Raw genomic sequence first — 22,400 nt, forward strand, 5'->3', positions numbered from 1 at the left:
GGTTTCGAACCGGCAACCTCAGCATTTCCAGGTCGATGCTTTATCCACTGCGCCACCACAGGTCAGGCCCACATCTGATTCAAAACCTGGCTTTCTTAACCATCTTCCTGCCTCCCTTATTAAGAGTTTTAAGAAAACTGCCCTGGCTTAAAACAGAATGCTCACCTAATAAGTTCCAGTGCCTCTGACTAAGGAATCCTTTTAATACACTCAATTGGGAACAACACTCTTAAGTTCTCAAGCATTAAGTACTATATCAGGCAGTTCCTAGGCACAGATTCTGGTGAAGTTAGTTTATTTTAAAAGGGGTTCCAGGACACATCAGGAGTGGGGAATTGAAACAGAATGGGAAGGAAATCCCTAAAGGGTATATATTTTCAAGGCAGTTACTGTTGGAGGTAAATGGACTTAATCCCACTGGAAAAAGACATAAATCAGGTACCCTGAGCTTTTCCTCCCAAAAGATGAGGGAACTATGGTATTTACCTATCAAACTCCTTGGGTCAGGTTGGGTGTTAATTCCGAGGGACTTCCCAGTGGTGGTGTGGGTGGCAAACTGAGAACCAGTGGCCAGAAAAAGCAAAGGAACGAATGGTGGCCACTAGGTTCCAACTTCCGGCCTCTGCAGTACTAAGAACTTCATGCTATGTCTTCTCTAGGTATTAATTTCTTAAAAAATTCAGGGAGGAGAAAGGAAAAGACATACCATAGGTGTTGCTGGTTAGCTGGCAATGACTGATGTATGTTCCAGACCAAGCAACAACCCCAGTCCTCCAAAAGCAATCCTTACATACGTTTGGCTTTTTTTTTTTTAGAGGTAATTTCACTTATTGTTTTAGGATTTGGGGGAAGCTACCAAATAAAAATGAATAGAGTTCAGTTTCTTAATTTATAACCTCCCCATTGCATTCAATGAACTGTTCAGTGCCCTACCCCACTCACTGTACACAAAAAAGGTCAATATTGATGTTTCTGGGATATATTAGAGAACAGTGTCCAAAAGGGGAAACAGCACTGCCAAACAGTGATGAATAAAATGGTTGGTGACAGTGATTCTTCATGGAAGCCAGACTAATTCTTTTAATATGGTATTTCTAGATTTTCTTGTAGAAGTGTATGATGCATCATTCAAAATATTTATGAACTCTGGACTCCTATGCTGAAATATGTCACTATGGCTTCTGTAAGTAGTTGTAATTTAAACTTTGCTTTTGAACTCTGTAAAAAAATATTTAAGGTTACTAGTGCTATTCATAGAAACTTAACACTCCCTCTGTACAAGGACCCCAAGAGGTGTCTCGTGTGAAACCAAAGGCCAGGACAAGATGGCAGATAAGCAGATGGCAAAGCCTGTGGCTGCTGTCCAGAGTTCCTAGGGATGACTGAATATGCAGGCACACAATCTAAATCACGGATAACCAGAAAGGGGTGCACTTGTTGAATCAAAAAGTATATATACAAGGCAGAAGGTCAATGGAATAAAAATGAAGTAAGGAATTGCATTCACACTCACAGGCATTAAAACACAGGAGCCGATCTCTGAGCCATCAAACCAGGTGATCCAGGTATCGGTATTAGGGGCAAAATGGGAGCATAACTGCAGTCCACTGCCATCTCAGCTTCTGCCTCCTGTCCCCTCCACACCCTGAGCTAGGAGCAAGCCACACGGAAGAGTGCTGTCATAGCTGGGTCCGACCAGAAAGAAGGAAGCCACCAACACACAGGGCTACTTGTTTAACAAAATCAGATTTCAAACCTCACCTCACGCCAGTCCTCAAAATACATGATGTGATTACCACAGTCTGAATGTCTGCCCCCCTGCCCCATTCATAGGTTGAAAACCTAATGCCCAATGATGGTATTGGGAGGTGGGGCCTTTGCGTGGTGATTAAATCCTGAGGGGAGAATCCTCCACAAATGGGATTAGTGCCTTTATAAAAGATTCCCGAGAGATCCCAGCCCCTTCCACCCTGTGAGGATACAACGAGAGGTCTGCAACCCAGAAAAGAACCCTCACTTGACCCTCCTGGCACCCAGATCTTGGACTTCCAACCTCCAGAACTGTGAGAAAGACACAGATGTTTTCTATAAGCTACCCAGTCTGTTGTATTTTGTTATAGCAGCCCATGTGGACTAAGTTAATTACACATGGATCAAAAACCTAAATTAGTAATAATGATGGCAATAAAGACCATGAGAAGACAGGCCTAAATAAAGCCAAATGGAATAAAGGTCGAAATGTGAATATATCAAAGCTGAAAATGTCAAGTCATTTTTTTTGTCATGCCTAAGTTAAAAGTTAAGAAATTCAAAGACAAGCCACAGACAGGAAGAAAGTATTTGCAACATTCATAACAGCTAAAGGAATAACCTCAAGAATATATACAGAATTCTCGACACAAGGCAAGGGATATAGTACATAATTCATGTAAGAGAAGACAGAAATGGTCCACAAATGGATGAAAATATACACGGCTTACTGGCAAATCAGGCAGCAGCAAATTAAAACAGAGGTACAACGGTTGCATCATATTGGCAAAAATAAAGTGTTTCTTAATACCATTGGTGGGGCTTCAGGAAACAGTTCCTCTCACACAAGACTGGCAGGATTATAAAATGGCTCAACTATTAAATAAAATTTAGGATATGTATAGCCTTCAATCAGCAATTGTACTCTGAGTATTCACCTCTGGAAAACCCTGACCCATATACCTACTGAGGGCTACTCAGGGCTGGGTGTTCTTATAGGATTGTTATCTGTAGCCTAAAAGGAGAAACAGACAAAAACCAACAGTCCAACAATGAGAAATTTTTCTGTTAAACAAAATTTAGTAATCCATCCCATGGGATATGATCGAGCAATTTAACAGAACACGGTAGATACATATGTACTCACGTGAACAGTTCTCTCTAAGACATCTGTAAAGTGAAGAGCAAGTTTGCGGAACAGTAAAAACAATATGATGTCATTTAGGACACAAATGGATATAAACAAAACAAAATGAGATAGTTCCCCGGACAGCTGCATTTAAAAGCCACCTGGAAAAATACTAGGAAGCTGCTACCAGTACGGACTCTGGAGAGAGGACTAAGATTAGTGTCCATGGTGGAGAGAGGTGAAGGACATTTATAGTGTGTTACTCGCTTACACAAAGGATGTGCTTGGATACTATCTGCAAAACTGAAAATACAAAATAAAACCTGTGACAACCAAAAAAGAGAGAAAGTAGTTGAAGTCCTTCATTTGAAATGGGTACTTTTCCCTCCTATTTCTTTTTAATTTAAGTATGTGTTCTGCCCCCTCCCCCAACTCCTGTTTTAGGGATACGAGGAAGAGTTTACCGGGCGATACTGAACTTCCTGAATCTGAGCTAGTAGTGACTGGTTTTATTTTTACACCAACCTTGGCACAGAAGCACGGCATCGAGTTGCAAGGCAAAGGTCTACTTTCTTTCCTATTCGAGCAGGATAGGTTTTTATTAGCTCTTTAACATTGACCCCTTTTTTCTTCTTCTTTCACTTTTCTTCCAAAATCATGATGCAGATTCCTCAGATTCCTCTCGAAGCTCCCATGGCTATCATGGTAACCCTTCCTGTGTTGGTTTCTGGACCCAATATGGTACTGCTCAAAAAAAAAAAAAAAAAGCCCAGCCCAATAGGGGCAGCCTCGCAAATACTCAGGCTGTGCAGGAGTCCCTTCTCAGCCATGGTTACAAATAAACTGATCCTCTTCAAATAATACACAGTGACACCAGAAAAACAAACAAACAAACAAACAAAAAAACACCAGGCTGAAAATAGTCACATTCAGAAACTCGTTTTTGCTAATGACAATCAATAAGGTTTACAGAGCCAACAATAAAGAGAGTAAGTGCATTGTGGGAACAAAGGATAAATATGCATCCTATAATATAAGGTGCATCCAATCCCAAACATGCTTTCGTTTGATGTTTCACCAAAACTACCTCAAATCCGCTTGCTAGCTCTGGTTTTTAATTCTTAAATCTATCATCTGAGCTGCCTGTCCTTTTCTGGCCACATATCATTTCTATGTTGACAAACCAAAGGAGGGATTTGGGAAAGGAGCGTGTCATTGTCCCGGAGGGTAAAATTCAGTGGCTTGCAATAGGTGGCTCTGGTCTGTCGTATAATGTAGCCACAATGGGAGAGAGGACAAGGGTGAGACAGTGTGTAAAATGTTAGGATTTTCTTCCACTACTATAAAAAGAAAAGATCTTGTAACAGTATTCTTTACCAAGAGCTTCTTAAAGCCACTCAGCTCGCCTGCAAGCAGACTAGGCATTCAGTGTTTACTAATCAAAGCTTCTCAGTACAGGCTGCATGGACAGGGAGACGTGTTGCGCAGATGCCAGAAGGCAGAAGAGAGGTTTATTGCACTGAGTACCAATGCAGGCTTCCAAACCAAATCAAACCAAACCAAACCAAACCAACGGAGAACACGCTGTATAAAATCAAGGGATAAACTTAAAAGTAGCCTATATTTTTCCCTCTGATATAGCATCTCTATACTCCATGTAATAGATTCACATCACTGAGTAATAGTCAGCAAAACATATTTTAAAGAAAGTGGGTTTCTATATAACATCATGATGGCACCTTTTGGCCAGTACGTTCAGATGATTTTATGCAAAAGCCTGGACTAAAAGCTCAGCGTGCCAGCCCCATTTGGGAGTGCCATTTATTTCTTCTAGCGTACATAACCTCTAATACAGCACTTAGAGGAGGCCGTCTCCTTGTCGTCGTAGATGCATCCTCCTTCTGGTTCCAGGGCTGGGCTAAAAGCCAGGAGAAAATGACAACCCTGGAAGCATGGAAAGTTTAAATTTTTTTTTTTTACTTAACTCCTCTCATCTTTTGATTACAGATTTATGATCACTGACTGAAAAATAAACCTCCAACCTCTAATATATGACTGAGAGATGACATCAGGATTTAAAAAGTAAAAGCTAAAATCTAATCCTTTGGAAGATTAATCTCTGTGAAAAGACAAGTAATAAAAAGACAAAAAGAAACTGCTACCTCATTGTTTGTTTTACTTGGTCATAAACAGCATTACAACCAAGGAAAAAAAATAGTTGGTATAAAAAACTGAAAGAAATTTCCCTACATGTTGAAATAAGCATGAGTGAAAAATACTGGGTTCACAGAACAATAGAGAGGCATCAAAAGGTCTTTGGCCCTAAAACCTTTCTCTTTCTTAAGCAAAGAAATATTTATGATTGGTCTTAGAGGGAAGCTTAATTGAGTTGCTATGAATTATTTAAAAATAAACCCAAATATCTTCAGTTGCTTTTATGGAAGCTTGATTTACCAGTTAAAAAATCAAACAGACAGCTTAGTCTCTCATCCAAATACCCAAACTTTTAAAATACTGTAGGCATTATAAATATATCTTTCAGGAATATAGCTTTAACAGTTCTAAAAATAGGCTTAAGGAGGGAAAAAAAAAAACATAACCTCTTTCAAGCCATTGTTTTATACATAACAGCAGGAAACCAAACAGAACGTCAAAGCCAAAGTGATTAACACACCCAGTAATAAACATGAACATTAAATAGGAAATCTTGCTCAAATACATGTTTTGACATTAGCTTGGGGTCTATGGTTTAGCCCCTAACATCTGTGGCCAGAGATGACTCTGCGGCCAGCAGTGACTCCAAGGGACCGATATTCAGAAAGAAACTTCAGAGCCACAAGGCTAAAATTTGCCTTTTGATGATGTGTAAAAAGGTCCATTCACGACTGGCCCCGGGGACCAGATATTACTTTACAGCACCCTAAGAGCCACACTCAGACTCAACCCTGGCCCCGAGTACACCATTCCCCATGGCCAGTTCCACACCACTGCTCACAAATGAAATCCAGGTGGCCCAGAAAGCAGATGGCTAGACAGACAAACTCCAGCATATGGACAGAACGTGAGCATGTGCAAAGGCGAACAGCACCTCAAAATTTGGTTCCCAGGCGTTTTATTGGCTTCTAAATTTATTTAGCACTGTCAATAAAGCCTATCTCATCTTCAAATATCAGAACTCACAGGGCCAAAACACTCTGCATTCTGTGGCCTCATAGGTTCAAGTACAGAACCGTAGCATTGTCTCTTGAAATAATAACCACTTTCTATGAATATTCTGGTCTAACTGCCCATTAAACTCCAAATAAATCTTATGATCTGCAGACAGTCTATGCTTTAATAATTCAATATGGAATCATCTCAATTGGTTTCATAACAAATGAGATACTAAATTCATGGTATGATGGATAGAAAGCTAATGGAGAGAGAAATTCCTGGAAAATGGAAAGTGTAAGCTAAAGGAATCCTATTTTTGATCTTCTAGTTGAACCAACGATCAAGTCCAAATTCCTGCTGAGGCTTGGAGAGCCTTTAATACGCAGCAAGGGGAGAGTAAAGAAAAAGCCAAAGTTATAGACATCAAGATTGTTTTCTCATCATTTTTCTTCATTCTCTATAGGTAGAGTTGGAGGGGGTCTTAAATCATTAATACTGGCTAATTTTCTTCTACAACAAATGTAATTCGCATTCCCATGTTCTTCTGAAAAGTACCAATTGCTCTAGGATTTAGTACATCTAATATTTCAGAAAATAGTCCTTGGAAAATCCAAAGATATCAATATTGGAGATACTTTTTAAGTAGAATCTTTAAATAACTTACAAAGAATCACCTATGAAATGGATATATTTATGTTGATAAAATAGAGCAGTGGTCCCCAACCCCCGGGCCGCAGACTGGTACCGGTCCGTGGGCCATTTGGTACTGGTCCGCAGAGAAAGAATAAATAACTTACATTATTTCTGTTTTATTTATATTTAAGTCTGAACGATGTTTTATTTTTTAAAAATGACCAGATTCCCTCTGTTACATCCGTCTAAGACTCCCTCTTGACGCTTGTCTTGGTCACGTGATACATTTATCCATCTCACCCTAAAGGCCGGTCCGTGAAAATATTTTCTGACATTAAACCGGTCCGTGGCCCAAAAAAGTTTGGGGACCACTGAAATAGAGTACCTTGCAAATCAGCAATCAAGCAGATAATGTAAGAAAGACAAATATCACTTCTTACCTTGTTTTGATCTGTCCAGTAAAAGAAAAATCCCTGAGGGTCAGACCTCAAAATAATTGGAGTGACAATTGTGGAGTCCTAGAATTGTAAGGAAAAAAAAAAGCATGTCAATATATATCATTGTAGAAAGTCATACCCAGGACTTACTTAACAAGTGATAAACTTTTAAGAGTTTGTCCAAGGTGATCAATTTTTAATAAAAATTTCAAAAAAATTAGACAATGCATGGTTAATGTCATAGAATTATTAATTATATAACTGAGGTACTTTAATAATAAGTAGAATATTTGGACATTACTTGTAAAGGAAAAGTCCAGTGATGCCTATGTTTACTGATCAAGACAAGTTCTTTAAAGGCACTGGCAAGTTTTCTATTAAAAAGTTTTATTTTGTTTTTTAAAATAATTTTAGCATTAAATATCACTATATATTTTATGATTAAATTGAATTAAAATTCATGCTTGAAATAATATTTGAAATTATGTTTGCTCTATGAAACTATTTTTAATTGTGCTAAAGAGAGCAAACATAGTATTTAGGCATTGCTGTATCCAAGGTAACAGTAAATAAAGCCATTTTCTGTATATTCGGAAGGATAGCCACAAAATAGTTAACAAGTTTAAATTTCACATGATAAAATAAAACATCATAGACAAATTTAAAACACGCATATTATAAAGCAAAAACTGCATTTGCTGTAATTATAATATTAAACATTTCTAAAGTCTGTGTTCCTTCCTTTTGGCAATTTTCAGAAAGGCACACCATCTGCACAAGAAAACACGTCATTAGATATGGATTTTCATACTGAAATACTCAGGCCTTCACAGAAATTGCATCTTTTTAAAAGAGGCATAAATTGCCAGTTTATTTCAACTTTTTCATAGCATTATAACTATGATATCCCATATCCTTCATTTGATCAAAAGGACTTGCAATGAAAATTAGAACATGTTGAGATAATTTAGGAATTTGGGATTCTTGTCCTGGTGGATAGAGCAGGTTGATGGTTTTAGAATACACAGTAAGTTTGACTTCAAGAGCCAGGTTACAAGCCCTGGCCATATGGCTCAGCAATAGAGCATCAGTCCAGTGTATGGAAGTTCCAGTTTCTGTTCAAGGTCAGGGAACACAGGAGAAGCGACCATCTGTTTCTCTACCCCTTCCCCTATGTCTTCCTTCTCTTTCTCTCTCTCTCTCTCTCTCTTCCCCTCCCACAGCCATGGCTCAAATGGTTCCAATGAAGTTGGCTCCAGGCACTGAGGATGGTTCCATGGCCTTGCCTCAGGCACTAAAATAGCTTGATTGCAGATCAACAGAGCAGCAGCCTAGAGAGGCAGAGTATCGCCTGGTAGGGGGCTTGCAGGGTGGATATGGGCACATGCGGGAGTCTGTCTCTGCCTCCTCGCCTCTCACTTAATAAAATTTTTTTTTTAAAAAAGGAGACAGGTTACAGAGGCCGTCCTCTTGGTTTCAAATTTCTGCCTGTCTCCTCTTGGTGCCTCATTCTACACAACTACAACTGAAAAAAAATTAAGAAAATAATAATACCTATCTCAGAAGGTTCTTGTGAACAAAGATATATAACATAAAACTTACCATTTTTAAGTGTCCAGCTTAGTTGCATTAACTATATTTATCACCACCATCCATCTCTAGAAGTTCTTTCATCTTCCCAAACTGAGACTCCATACTCCTTAAACATTCACTTCCCATCCCTTCCTCCCCCAGCCCCTGGCAATCACCATTCTACCGCCTGTCTCTATGAATCTGACTACTGTTGGTACCTCAGATGAGTAGAATCATTCACTATTTGTCCTTTTGTGGCTGGCTTATTGCACTTAGAATAGTGAGTCCAAGGTTCACCCATGTTGTGGCATGTGCCAGAATTACCTTCCCTTTTAAGGCTGAATAATTTAAGGCTTTATTGTATTTATTCATCGTATTTTGTTTAGCCATTCATTCCATCAACGGACATTCAGGTTCTTTTCACCTCTGGGCTACTGTGATTAACGCTGCTATGAACATGGGTCTACAAATACCAGTGTGTCCTTGTATTCAATTGTTTTCAGTACATACCCAGAAGTGAAATCGCTGGATCATATCTATTTAATTTTTTGAGGAAATGCCATTCTGTTTTATCCTGATATTTTTAAGATTCACTATCAACATGCAATTGGAAATATATCTTAAACAAGAATTGTGCCGTTGCATAGAACTTCATCTGGAATTTAAAATTTTCAAAGTTACTTTTCAATACCCTCAAAGACATTTAGAAAGAAATTGATACTATAATAAAAGAATAACTTTTAAAATTTTGTCAGCTTTGGCACTGGCTGGTTGGCTCAGTCACAGAGCATCAGCCCAGCCTATGACTAGTCCAGGTTCAATTCCCAGTCAGGGCACACAGGAAAAATGCTGATTTGCTTCTCCACCCCTCTCCCTCTCCCTACTTTCTCTCTATCTTTCTCTCCTTCTCCCACAGCCATGGCTCAGTTGGAGCAAGTTGGTCCTGGTCGCTGAGGATGGCTCCATGGCCTTGCCTCAAGCTCTCTGTTGCCAAGCAATAGAGCAATGGTCCCAGATGGGCAAAGGATCACCCCACAGGGGGCTTGCCAGGTGGATCCCAGTTAGGGTGCATGCGGAAGCCTGTCTCTCTACCTCCTTGCTTCTTACTTAAGAAAACAAAATTTATTTTCAGCTTCTTCCATGAAATTATGCACATTAGAGCTCAGAGCAATACTTCCAATCAATCCTAGCAATATTTTTACTTCTGTTTCATCACCTTCTCTTCCAGATTTGGGCAAAATCTAAGTTTCCCAGAGGCTGCACACAGCACACATCCCCACTTCCAGGTAAATCTGGAAATAACCTGTACTTGTAACTGATTGTCAGGTCAGTTTCTTTTCTTATTAGAGTGTCTGACAAGATTCTAATCGAAATCTTGGTGACAATTCACTGCAAAGATCCAAGACAACCAAATACTTAAAACTAGAAGAGTAAAACTGACCAAAATTTATCTTTTGGAACAGCTTAGACTGCCTCATTGTTTCAGACACTGCTATTTCTAGGTTATTCCTTCTCCTCCTTCAAAATTAAAGCTCTTTTGTTCACTATTTCTTGACCCCACTCTTCCGGCCACAGTTCCTCTGTTAAATGATCATTTATCTCGGTTCCCTGCCTGCTTCCTCCACAATCACCTCTAGCATTCCACGATCAGCTGGAACTTGGCATTCTTACCAGGCAAGGCAGGATCTGACCCGGAATTACACAAACATCCATTTTTAATTCCACTTGCTTTTTCCCCACCTCCCACATAGCTACAAGTTTATATTCTTCCCATATCGAAGTAGCCACTCAGTCCAGATATCAAGTATTTCTAATTGTCAGACACATGCTCTAGTTTGAAGTTTGAAATGCACGGTCAACCTTCATTTCCAAAGCAACTGCAGATGGATATTGACTCTCACCGCATTTTACTGCAGAAAAACCAAGACAACTTTCAGATAGTCTACGTTGTATTTTTTTAATCTCTGCATCAGTATCTATGAGACATGTAATCTTATAACCCGGTGGCTTTGAAACTTTTGAATGCATCAGATTTCACCAGGAAGGCATGTTAGAACACAGATGGCTGGGCCCTTTGCCCAAGGGTTTCTCGTTTAATAGGACTGGGGTGGAGCCTGAGGATCTGCATTTTCAAATATGTTCTCAGTGCTGCTGCTGCTCCTGCTGGTCCGGGGAGCACACTTTGAGATCCACAACCAAAGCCTACAACGGGAGCCGCTTCGGATCAGGAACAAAGTGAGGTGAAGCCCAGGGAGCACCGGTGAGCTTAAAATGTAAGCAAACCCATGTCTTATAAACACACTGTCTCTAAAAATGCAACTTCCACCTGTGTATTGAAAGTTTTAAGGCATTTTTTCCAATAAACATCCACCTTGAAAGAGAAAACGCCCTGGCTGGTTGGCTCAGTGGTAGAGCATCAGCCTGGCATGCAGGAGTTCGGGTTCGATTCCCAGCCAGGACACACAGGAGAAGCGCCCATCTGCTTCTCCACCCCTCCCCCTCTCCTTCCTCTCTGTCTCTCTCTTCCCCTCCTGCATCCAGGGCTCCAGGAAAGTAGAAGCAAAGTTGGCCCGGGTGCTGAGGATGGCCTCTGCCTCAGGCGCTAGAGTGGCTCTGGTTGTAACAGAGTGACACCCCGGATGGGCAGAGCATAGCCCCCTGGTGGGCGTGCCGGGTGGATCCTGATCGGGCGCATGTGGGAGTCTGACTGCCTCCCTGTTTCCAACTTCAGAAAAATATAAATAAATAAATAAAAAAGAAAACAATATACACACCCACTTTAAGTTAGTAATAGTGGGTGATGGACAGCACTTTTCCATCTACTCCTTTTTGTTTCATAGAAACCATTTTACTCTCATCCTATCTCATCAATAGTGAAGACTAATATAATGATATAAAAAGTTTTAAAATTTGGTGTTTTGCAACTTACATGAATCCCCAAAAGATCTTTAAGCAAAAAAAAAAAAAAAAAAAAAAAAAAAAAAAAAAAAAAAAAGAAAGAAAAAAAAAGAAAAAGAAAAAGAAGAAGAAGAAGAAGTACATTGAAGGAACAAAGTAAAGGTCCTCCACAAAACCTTACCATCCAAAAAGAGAAACATTTTGGCAAGGGAGTCATTGTAATCAACATGAACATTATGAAGTCCTAAAACTCTTTATTACAATGGTTTTCTCATCGGTGTGCTGTTATAAACCAATCATATATCTAATATAAGGTTATATGATAATTATGTCTCAAAAGATTAAATGTAAAAGTAAAATATATCATTTTAAGACAGAAAAAACATATATATGTTTAGGATATGTATATATATTTGGAATATATATATCCTTAAAAGACTGAGAGGAAACGACAAAGGCAGTAGTAGTCCCAACTCCCTTCTAATACCACAATTTTCTTCACAAAAATGCCTAATGGTATAAAATGGACACGCAATGAATACCTCTTCTGAGCTAGTCAATGCAATGTGCATTGGTAATAAATTTTCTCTTTCATTACTTATAGTAATTTAAAATGCAGATGCCATTGCTAGTCCCATTTTACAGATAAACAGACTAAGGCTTACGTGAAATAACGTACCCAAGGAAACACACCTATGCTTGTAAGGGGAGCATTGGGAGTTAAACCTTCTTCAAGCACCTGCTCTATGCCAGTCCTGTTTCAACATTTTTTTCATTAGTGCCCTTCTAAAGAGCCTTTTTAAACATTTATTTTCATAATCATCCTCCATGAAATTTTAATATCACAGATATTCTGATTATCTATTTATATGCTGTATGTATTTCTGTGCTTTATACAAAATAAATGTAAAGAGTAAGAAGATTTTTCATTCCTCATGAACCATTTTCTATTTCATTTCAGACGGTCTGGCCCATCTGAGAATGCGTGCTCTACGCCTATGCTGTCCAGTGTGGGTTCCCTAAACCACACGTGGCTGTGAGCACTGGGAACATGGCTAGTTCAACTGAGATGTGCTGCAAGATTTCAGGCTGAGCCTGACCGGTGGTGGCGCAGTGGATAAAGCATCGACCTGGAAATGCTGAGGTCACCGGTTCGAAACCCTGGATTTGCTTGGTCAAGGCACATATGGGAGTTGATGCTTCCAGCTCCTCCCCCCTTCTCTCTCTCTGTCTCTTTCTCCTCTCTCTCCCTCTCTCTCCCCCTCTCTCTCCTCTCTAAAAATGAATAAATAAATAAATAAATAAATAAAAACGATTTCAGGCTGAGACTGAAAACAGGCATATAAAATAGCTCATTGGTCCTTTCTAATATTGATCTTGAAATCAACATATAAGATTAAATACTGTATATTGTTAAAAAAAAATCAGTTCCACCTGTTTCCTTTTGTTTTAATGTGGCCACTAGAACATTTTAAATTTGCTGTGTGGCTCACATTACATTTCTATTGGGCAGTGCAGCTCTAAACCTTTTTGTGGGGAAATAGGTTTCTTATTCATGGGGGCATCTTTTCCACAAAGCAAAGTCGGTCAGGTAATTTGTTAGAAAGTTTTGGGGTTTTCCGTATCTGCAGCGACCATCCAGTTTTAATACCTAAGTAGTGCAAACTAATCTAATTGCCTCTCTAAGTGTCAATTTTCAAATATCTGAACAAAGCCACCATGTTGCCACCCCTTGAGCCACATTTTACCAGGCTGAGGTATACTCTGGGCTGAATTGTGCCCCATCCCCAAACTCATACAGTGAAGTCCTAAACCCAGTACCACAAAATGTGACTGTCCTTGGAGAGTCTTCAGAGAGGTGATTAAAAGGGGTCAAAAGTGTGGATTTTAACCCAATCTGACTGGTGTCCTTATAAAGGTTGGGAATGTGGACAGAGATACAAAGAGGGAAGACCATGTGATGACCCAGGGCAACGATGGCCACCCACAAGCCAGGGAGAGCAGCTTGGAACAGATCCTTTCCTCACGGCCCTGAGAGGGAACTAACTCCGCCATCCCTTCATCTCAGACTTCCAGCCCCCACAACTGTGAGGAAATAACTTTCTGCCATTTCCGTCACTCAGCCTGTGGAACTTGATCATGACAGTCCTAGCAAAGCTATCACCCTGAACCTTAAGGCTGATGTCAAGGACTGGTCCACAGACTTGCAGTATATTCCTTAGGACTGAGGTCAATCTATTGGCCAAGGTTGACCGCAATCCTGACTCCAAAGTGATTCTATGTCCCTATGTTATTACAGGCCAGGGCACATGCATCAGGATGTGCCCTGTACTCAATATTACAGTGAACAATGAGGAAAACTAATGAGAGATATTCCACAGGCATTACCCATAACCTGCATCAGGAAACAGCAGAGGCAAAGACGGCAAATATATACATTGGGGGGGGGGGAGCTATGTAAGGGGAAAAAATTCTAAGGGTCACTGAAAATCAGATGTGATGCCCATCAATTGTCAGTGATGCAGCCCTGACTATAAACACACACACAATAAAGTAATCTTAGATGCTAGCGTGTTAAGATTAGGATCAGTTAAGCAAAACTTCTATGTGCAACGTCAGCATTGACAAGAGTTTTCTTCCAGGAATGTGTCTAGCCTGAAATCTCCCCAAATAAAGGAAAGCAGAGGAAGTAAGAAGACCCAGAATAGAGGATGCAAAACAGTGAAGGAAAGCATGGTTAAGATATCTGCCTTTTACATACAGGTCTAAAAATTCCATTATCAAACACAATAGAGGGGAAAGTTGGAAGCATGTTACTTCAAATACCATGCAGGGGACTTCAGGCACTGTACTAGGGATTCATGTACCTGTATTCATACATCTTTACAGTGTGAATACGAAATAGGAAAGTGGAAAAATGCTTCAGGACAAGAAGTCAGTTGATTTTGAAAAATACCCGATGGAGTTAGTACCTGGCAGGTTGCTGGTAGCCTTAGCAAGAAAAACTTCAAAGCCAAGGTCAAGGTACAGTAAGGCTCTGGGGAAGAGGAGGAGGGTGTGGGTGTGAGGAAGGGGAGCCGGAGAGTATAAACTACACGTTGACTGTGGAGAAAAGGTGATGAGGGACAGGGCACTTGTTACAGGAGGAAGCAGGGTTGGAGGACATTGTGGTGGATCGTGTGTTGGGATTTTTATGACTAAAAAAGCATATTGACAGCTTCTTAGAAGAGCTTCAACAGACGGAAATTTTCACAAATAACTTTCAAAGTGGGGATAATAATGAAGCCAAGATCCAGAAGCACCAGGAAGCATGGGCCCCTGTGTGATCCAGGACATAGGGAAGTCACACTGCTTCCCCAGGGACAGGAGGGCAGGTGGGAGAATGTAGGTGACCCAATCCATTAAACTAAGAGTGGGGAAGGGAGGAGGTCAATCTTATCATCCCAGTGACTACCGTTCCCCTTGCACAGAGGGAATAAGGTAGGTGGAAGTTTCATTATGAATACTATTTTTAAACTATATGTCTTTTATTTGATTTTTTTTCATTTCGCAATAAAGCTTGTATATTCAGTTTTTTCTGTTTGTGAATCATCACCATGATACAGGGAATGTTTTCACAACCATCAGTCGTTTGTTGTCACTTGCAACACTTCTGAATTTCTTTAAGGGAAATATCTGGGTACAGGTGTGAGCATCTTTCTCAGAAAACAAGCCACTGGTGACATTCAGGATATGAGAGGCAAGTACATTAAGCATCATAATTTTCAACCAGTACTGAATCACAGTTGAGTCCACACTCAATCTCAAGCTGCATTTAGACCTTACAGGAAATAAGTGCTGAGACAGCAGTCACTTCTGTACTGACAACAAATCTGTATTGAAAAATTTGTTGTGGCAATATAGGAAAACTTCATACTGGTTTGAGGTTCAGACACCAATGTACACTGTAGTCCATAAATGTTCTATAAACCCTGGTTAAGAAGGCCATGAAGATGCTTGGACTCTGGGAGATTTCAGATGAAATAGAAAGATGCAGAGCAAGGCTTTCCAACCAACATCATATGCAATGTGTTGTGAAGGGCTCTTGGGAGCATGACCTCTCTTCGGGTCTACCTTAAGACTGTACTCACTCCTCTGTGAACCTACTGTGAGCCAGGCACACACCAAACTCTTCCTTCATTCCAGACAGTCCCCAAGAACCTACTGAGTGCCAGATCTACACTCCAACCTAGGGAAAGAAGATAAATAATATTAAATCTATAGTCCTCTAAGAGCCCTGATCCCGTTATAATACAGACAAGGCATGTCCACTTCCATGTATGCCCCTTCCTGCACTGGATCTAGACACGACTTTGAATTTCAAGTCATTCTGCATCTTGCTTGGGGGCAGGTGACATCCTCTACACTTCTTACACACTTTCTTCATGTCTACCATAATCTTAATGTTCCAAAATCAAAGACTTCCATAAGAAGGCATAGGAACAGTCTTAATGGGAATCCAACAAAAAAACAACATTTACACATATCTCGAGAAGAGAAAAAGGAGGAGAAACACACATAATGAGTCTTGCTAGATAAATGAATGCCACTTACTGGGCAATTTTTTTTAAAAAATGACCTTTGTTTTAACACCACTCCTGAATATCTTTCTATGCACGTTTTACATTCACTGATAGATGTAGAACATTTATAGACTACAGTGTACATTGGTGTCTGAGCTTCGAAGCAGTATGAAGTTTTCCAACGTTGCCACATCCTACATAATCTAGGCAAAATGAACTTTGTATATATACCATAAAGCAGCTTTTCTTTCCAGACATGAGCCAAAAGGGTTGTGTTTGTAAAAATCTAAACCTTTATTTGTATGAATCCTAATATCAAGGAGATTCTTTCGAAAGTCAATGAAATTTCTTTCAACTTATACTAATTCAGATTCTATTAAGGCTTTTGTTACCATAAGGATCCCGTTTGAGGATGCCATGGTAGACTGGAAAGGGCTCTGAATTTAACCAGAAGACCTAGTTTTATATTGTGCCTCTTGCCTGTAACTAGTTGTGAGTCCTTGGGCAAGTCAAGAGTCACCAGCCTCAGTTTGTTCCTGTATAAAATGAGAATAACATTTTCATACCACTCAGCTGGTCTTGATGACAGCAGGGTAGCGAATAAATAAATAGTAGTTACTTACAAGGGAGCTCCTATAAGACTGTCAGCTGATTTCTCAACAGAAATCTTGCAGGCCAGAAAGGATGGCAAGAAATATTCAAAGGGATAAAAAGCAAGGACCTACAACCAAGGTTAGTCTACCCAGCAAAGCTATCATTTAGAAGCAAAGGACAGATAAAGACCTTTCCAGACAAGAAAAAACTCGAGTTTATCACCACCAAGCCAGTAGTTCATGAAATGTTAAAGGGTCTTCTTTAAGAAGAAGAAAGAAGCCCTGGCCGGTTGGCTCAGCGGTAGAGCATCGGCCTAGCGTGCGGAGGACCCGGGTTCAATTCCCGGCCAGGGCACACAGGAGAAGCACCCATTTGCTTCTCCACCCCTCCGCCGCGCTTTCCCTCTCTGTCTCTCTCTTCCCCTCCCGCAGCCAAGGCTCCATTGGAGCAAAAGATGGCCCGGGCGCTGGGAATGGCTCTATGGCCTCTGCCCCAGGCGCTAGAGTGGCTCTGGTTGCAACATGGCGACGCCCAGGATGGGCAGAGCATCGCCCCCTGGTGGGCAGAGCGTCGCCCCTGGTGGGCGTGCCGGGTGGATCCCGGTCGGGTGCATGCGGGAGTCTGTCTGACTGTCTCTCCCTGTTTCCAGCTTCAGAAAAATTAAAAAAAAAAAAAAAAAAAAAAAAAGAAGAAAGATTCAAAATTGGAACAATAAATACATATCTATCCACAATTGAATCTAAAAACATAAAATAAATGAACAAGCAGAACAGAAACAGACTCAAAGATACAGAGAACATTTTGATGGTTGACAGATGGGAGGGGGTGGGAGGGCATGGGTGAAAAAGGCAAAAAGATTAAAAAGTACAAATCAGTTGTTACAAAATAGTTACGGGGATACAAAGTACAGCACAGGGAATAGAGTCAATAATAGTCTAATAAGTATGCACGGTGTCAGATGGGTGCAACATTTATCAGGAGGATCACTTAAAAGGTTATATAATGTCTAATCACTGGGGTGTACATCTGAACTAATATAATAATGTATGTCAACTGTAAATGAAAAAAAAATGTTTATTTAAAAATTAAAAAAAAAATTTTTTTTAAACCCACCAGCTTAGTTGAAGGCAAAGGAAGAGTAAGCTGAGAACAGGGGGCCCACCACTACGAACATTGGCTTTTTCTTCCCTTGGAAGATTACAGAAGATAACAATTCTTTCTTTAACTTCCCACTTATCTTTAGAAACAGCCCAAAGAACGCAGAAAGGTGGTGTCTTTCACATCTCTCCCCTCCAAATCACATATGAGTGCATGCTGGTGAAACTTAATTGACAGCCAAAATATTAGATGCTTCAAGGGAGTCTAGTAACTGTAGCTTTGAATTTCCAGACTCTGTGTTATATAAAAGTTCAACTAAGGGGATGTGAGAATGAGCGCTAAGTAAAACTCAACCATATCTAAGGTGGCGCACCTGAGAAAGCATCGTAATGAACATCCTTCACTTTTCTTTTTAAATTTACTAGACCACCTGCTGACTGTGGTCTTCCAACTCCTTCCTGAGCTCATCTGGACTCTTCTATAAAATGAAACAAATTAACTTGTCCTTATCTAATTCATAAACAAGTTCCTACAAAAATCTAATTTTTTTACAAAAATGATCTCCTAGGTATCAATGTTATTAATAGCTACCGTGACCAGTTCAGGTAGAAGCATTTTTCTTGCTAATTAATCTATTTTCCCTGTGCTCATGAAACTGCAATGCAATAAAAAGAAAAACATTAAGCAAATAAAGTCAAGTAACTGACCTTAAATAGATCAGAAGGGAATCAGAAAGACTCCTAAAGAGTCTAGCCTTCACCCTGGAATGGGTGAAGCACTGTCATCCAGATATGCCAAGGTTGTGGGTTCAATCCCCAGTCAGGGCACACACAAGAATCAACCAATAAAAGCATAAATAAGCAGAACAACAAATTGATGTTTCTTTCTCTCTCTCTCTCTACCCCCTTTCTCTTTCTCTAAAATCAATAAATAAAATAAAAAGTCTAGCCTTCTTTTTATGGTATTTCAGTTCATTTTTTATAGAAATTGATGGCTTTCTTAGGATCTCACCAATATGATTCATCTATGTTCCTTCCCCTACTGATGCAGGGACACATGGCCCTAATCGGGGGATCAGACATGGCAGAGATGGGGAAAGGGAGCGTTATGAAGTCCCGCTGAGCAGATGACATTTATGAGATGATCTGAAAAGGCTGCATGAACCTAATATCAGCTCTCTCAACAGGAAACGAACATTTTCGGTTACCAAGGGTTTATTATTTAGGAGAGAGCCGTGGTGTTAGCCAGTAATTCAAAATCACTCCCATTCCATTTTCTGCTGGCACTCTTTGCTCATGATAACACGAAACAATCCTAATAAAGAAATATTTAACTACAGGTTACTAAGTTCAACATAAAAAAGCAAAATGTTCCTATCCCATTTAAATGTCACTGCAGGTAAACATCATTTTAAACTATGTATTAATAGGCATACTCTCTCGAGGGAAGTATTCAAGATATGCTAATAGCCAGAGTGAGTTATCCTAATGCACCACAGGCGGGGACAGCAAAGTCAGGTAAGATAACGGAAAAAAACCTATGAGAGAAAAATATATTGCAGAAACGACACTCCACTGGTCTGCTTTGCTATGTCAATAACAGCCGACAGGCATCACGTTTCCTTGCTAAAAATTACTACAGCTTCGTTTAACTCTTTCCTCTTTGGGGGCATTCATTACACCTGCCTCACTTCCAAGACTTCACTTTAGGACAGATAAGGAACAAATCAAGTATCAACTAAACAGATGATAAGTCAGTCTTGTTGCTATTTTTCAAGAGGGTTCATTCAACAATAATAAAAATGCTTTAGGCTACAGAGGGTTTGGTTTGTTCTGTTTTCTCTGAAACTAGAAATTGCTTTATTAGATCAAAAACAGGTGAAACGAATGTATGGAGTCATACATTGGGAAAACTGTTACCCACAGCGGGGGAGTGAGAATAGATGGGAAGGGAAGAGTCAGGGAATAAGGAACCGGCCATTCTGTGTTTTGATCTGGGACTGCTTCCCCGGGAGGGTTCATTCTGTGAAAATAGATTCAGCTGGACACAAAATTTGCGTCTTTTACTGAACACATGTTACACCCTGATAAAAAGCTTAAAAGGGCTTATTTGGAAAAATAATATTCTCACATTTAGGTAACGTAATTCCTGTCAATGAAACATGCACATCAACTCTTTGGAAATAAAAAATGGACATATCTCAGGATATTCGAGTGGCATTTTAGAGGGCACCTTCCAGTCTAAACCCTGTGTGGGCCCATGTGAATCCACCAGCTACCAACCAGAGTTTCCCACAACCTTTCCACTGTGAATGCTGCGGAATGCCCGCTTCAGAGACCCTACCCCTCTAAACCCTCCCCCTCCACTCCCCTACTCACCTTGTCAATGTCACTCTGACCTATTGACCTTGTCAATGTCACTCTGTCCTATTGACCTTGTCAATGTCACTCTGTCATCCGTCATCATTGTTTTGGAAACTCTAACTGCAGATTCTATGCAATGCAAAAGTTCTAACCAAGCTTTTGTGTAGAATTTTGGGAAATGTGCTCTATACTAGCATGTTTATTATTATTATTATTATTATTATTATTATTATTATTATTATTATTTCTAGCAAAAGAGAGAAACAGACAGACAGACAGAGAAGGACAGATAGGAAGGGAGAGAGATGAGAAGCATCAACTCATAGTTGTGGCACCTTAGTTGTTCATCAATTGCTTCTCATATGTGCCTTGACCAGGGGGCTCCAGCCAAGCCAGTGTCCCCTTGCTCAAGCCAGAGACCCTGAGCTTATGCTAGCAACCTTGGGCTTCAAGCCAGTGACCTTTGGGTTCAAGCCAGAGACCATGGGGTCATGTTGATGATCCCACGCTCAAGCTGGTGAGCCCGCACTCAAGTTGGCAACCTCGGGGTTTTGAACCTGGGACCTCAGTGTCCCGGGTCAACACCATCTAGTGCACTACCACTGGTCAAGCACATTATTATTATTATTATTATTATTATTACTATTATCTGTTTTAGCTATGAGGCTTTTTGGGGTAGAGGAAGTGCAGAGAGAGGAGGAAGTTACTTCTTTGCGATAATGCAAATCCGAACCTCTGAGTGTGCTCAGCCTTCTCACACCTGAGCCAGTCTAGCAATTCCAAACGTTGAGTGTTAGATTATGTTGTGCAGAACTGTTTCCAATGTAAGATTATTTTTTTATATATTCATACAGTCTTGGTAAATTATAAGTTTTATTTAACTATTTCTTCCAGGAATCATATCTGAGCACCTGCGTGTGTGTGCGCACGCACACACACACACACATCTATATGTAATTATATTTCAAAGAAATTTAAGTACAAATAAAACTTTTGGATGCTTTGTAAATTGTGTGGGGTTTTTTTTTAATGTGGATTCATTTTCTCTTAAACACCTAGATTTTTTTTTTAAAAAATAAAACAACTAAATTTTTTCTTTCTAAAAATAAAATATGAAAATCAAAGCACACCTTCAAGGAAATGGAAGGTCTGGCTCTTCCTGCTTACAAAATAAAAGAGTCATCTAACACATACTGACCACTTTGGTAAAATTCATGGCCCTCTACCTATTTGGGAGAAAGTATCTTTTAAAAACGTTTTATTGAGGGTTTTCTGGAAGCAGGCATTACACAAAGCAATGCATCTACCTTCACTCACTTAACCTTAACAGCTGTTCTATACAGCAGGAAATATTACAAACCTCACATTACAGATGAGGAAACCGAGGTTGAGATACATTTAGTAACTTACCCACAATGAGATCGGAATTTGGAGGGTGAGAGAAGAGAAAAGATCAGATGAGGAGTCTTCTATGTCCCAGAGGTTGTGGCAGAGATTCAGGGCTCTCTGGGATGGAGAAAGTAACCCCTTCCACTGACCGTCTCACCAGAACTCCCACAATGACCATAACACCCACCTCCCATCACCTCCCAGCACCAGAGTGTAATATACAAATGCAAAATAAAAGCAAGAATAAAGTGGCATCCTTTGATATCAGCGGTGAAACAGATAGCCACGGCTAGTCAGTCCCTCATCGGCTGACCAAGTTCTGGAGAACAAGGTTTAGCTTTGCGGTCCAGACACTGAAATACTTCCATATATCCTCACAGAACCTGGAAACCCTCATACCTCTCCATGATTAGGCAAAAGAAAGGATATTGCCTGGCCCTGGTGCAACAGGGTGACTCCAGAACCCGGCTCTTGCTCCATTACCAACCTACTGTCCGATGTGATGGGTTAGTGCCCATGTCAAAGCTTTTGACTACCATTTCTAGAGTCCGCAGCCTCACCAGGGCATCAGTAGGTAGGCAACGGAGTCTGAAGGACACCGCAACCTCTGGGTGACATCTTCCATTCCACAGGGTGATCAGGAAAATGGCATTTGGCAATTATAGTGCTTGAACCACTCAAGGAACAAGAAATCATCTCTTGACAATACTAAATAGCCCCAAACTCATCACTATCAAATGTACATACCATTATGCTTTTTAATGGGCTATTGAGAATCTCTTTATGAGTTTGCCCAGCCTTCCTGTTAGAGACCAGAGAGCAG

General features: G+C 40.2%; 1 protein-coding gene across 2 annotated transcripts in view; it reads right to left on the minus strand.

Annotated features, from left to right (window-relative positions):
• Window positions 1-22,400, minus strand: part of PLCB1 (phospholipase C beta 1) — a 686,820-nt gene that overhangs the window by 660,840 nt on the left and 3,580 nt on the right. For both annotated transcript variants that reach the window (XM_066387177.1, XM_066387178.1), the window contains exon 2: window positions 7,105-7,182. In XM_066387177.1, coding sequence (XP_066243274.1) covers window positions 7,105-7,182 — 78 coding nt within the window. The remainder of the gene's footprint in view (window positions 1-7,104; window positions 7,183-22,400) is intronic.

This window comes from Saccopteryx leptura, chromosome 5, assembly GCF_036850995.1.
Source record: "Saccopteryx leptura isolate mSacLep1 chromosome 5, mSacLep1_pri_phased_curated, whole genome shotgun sequence".
Classification (NCBI taxonomy): Eukaryota; Metazoa; Chordata; class Mammalia; order Chiroptera; family Emballonuridae; genus Saccopteryx; species Saccopteryx leptura.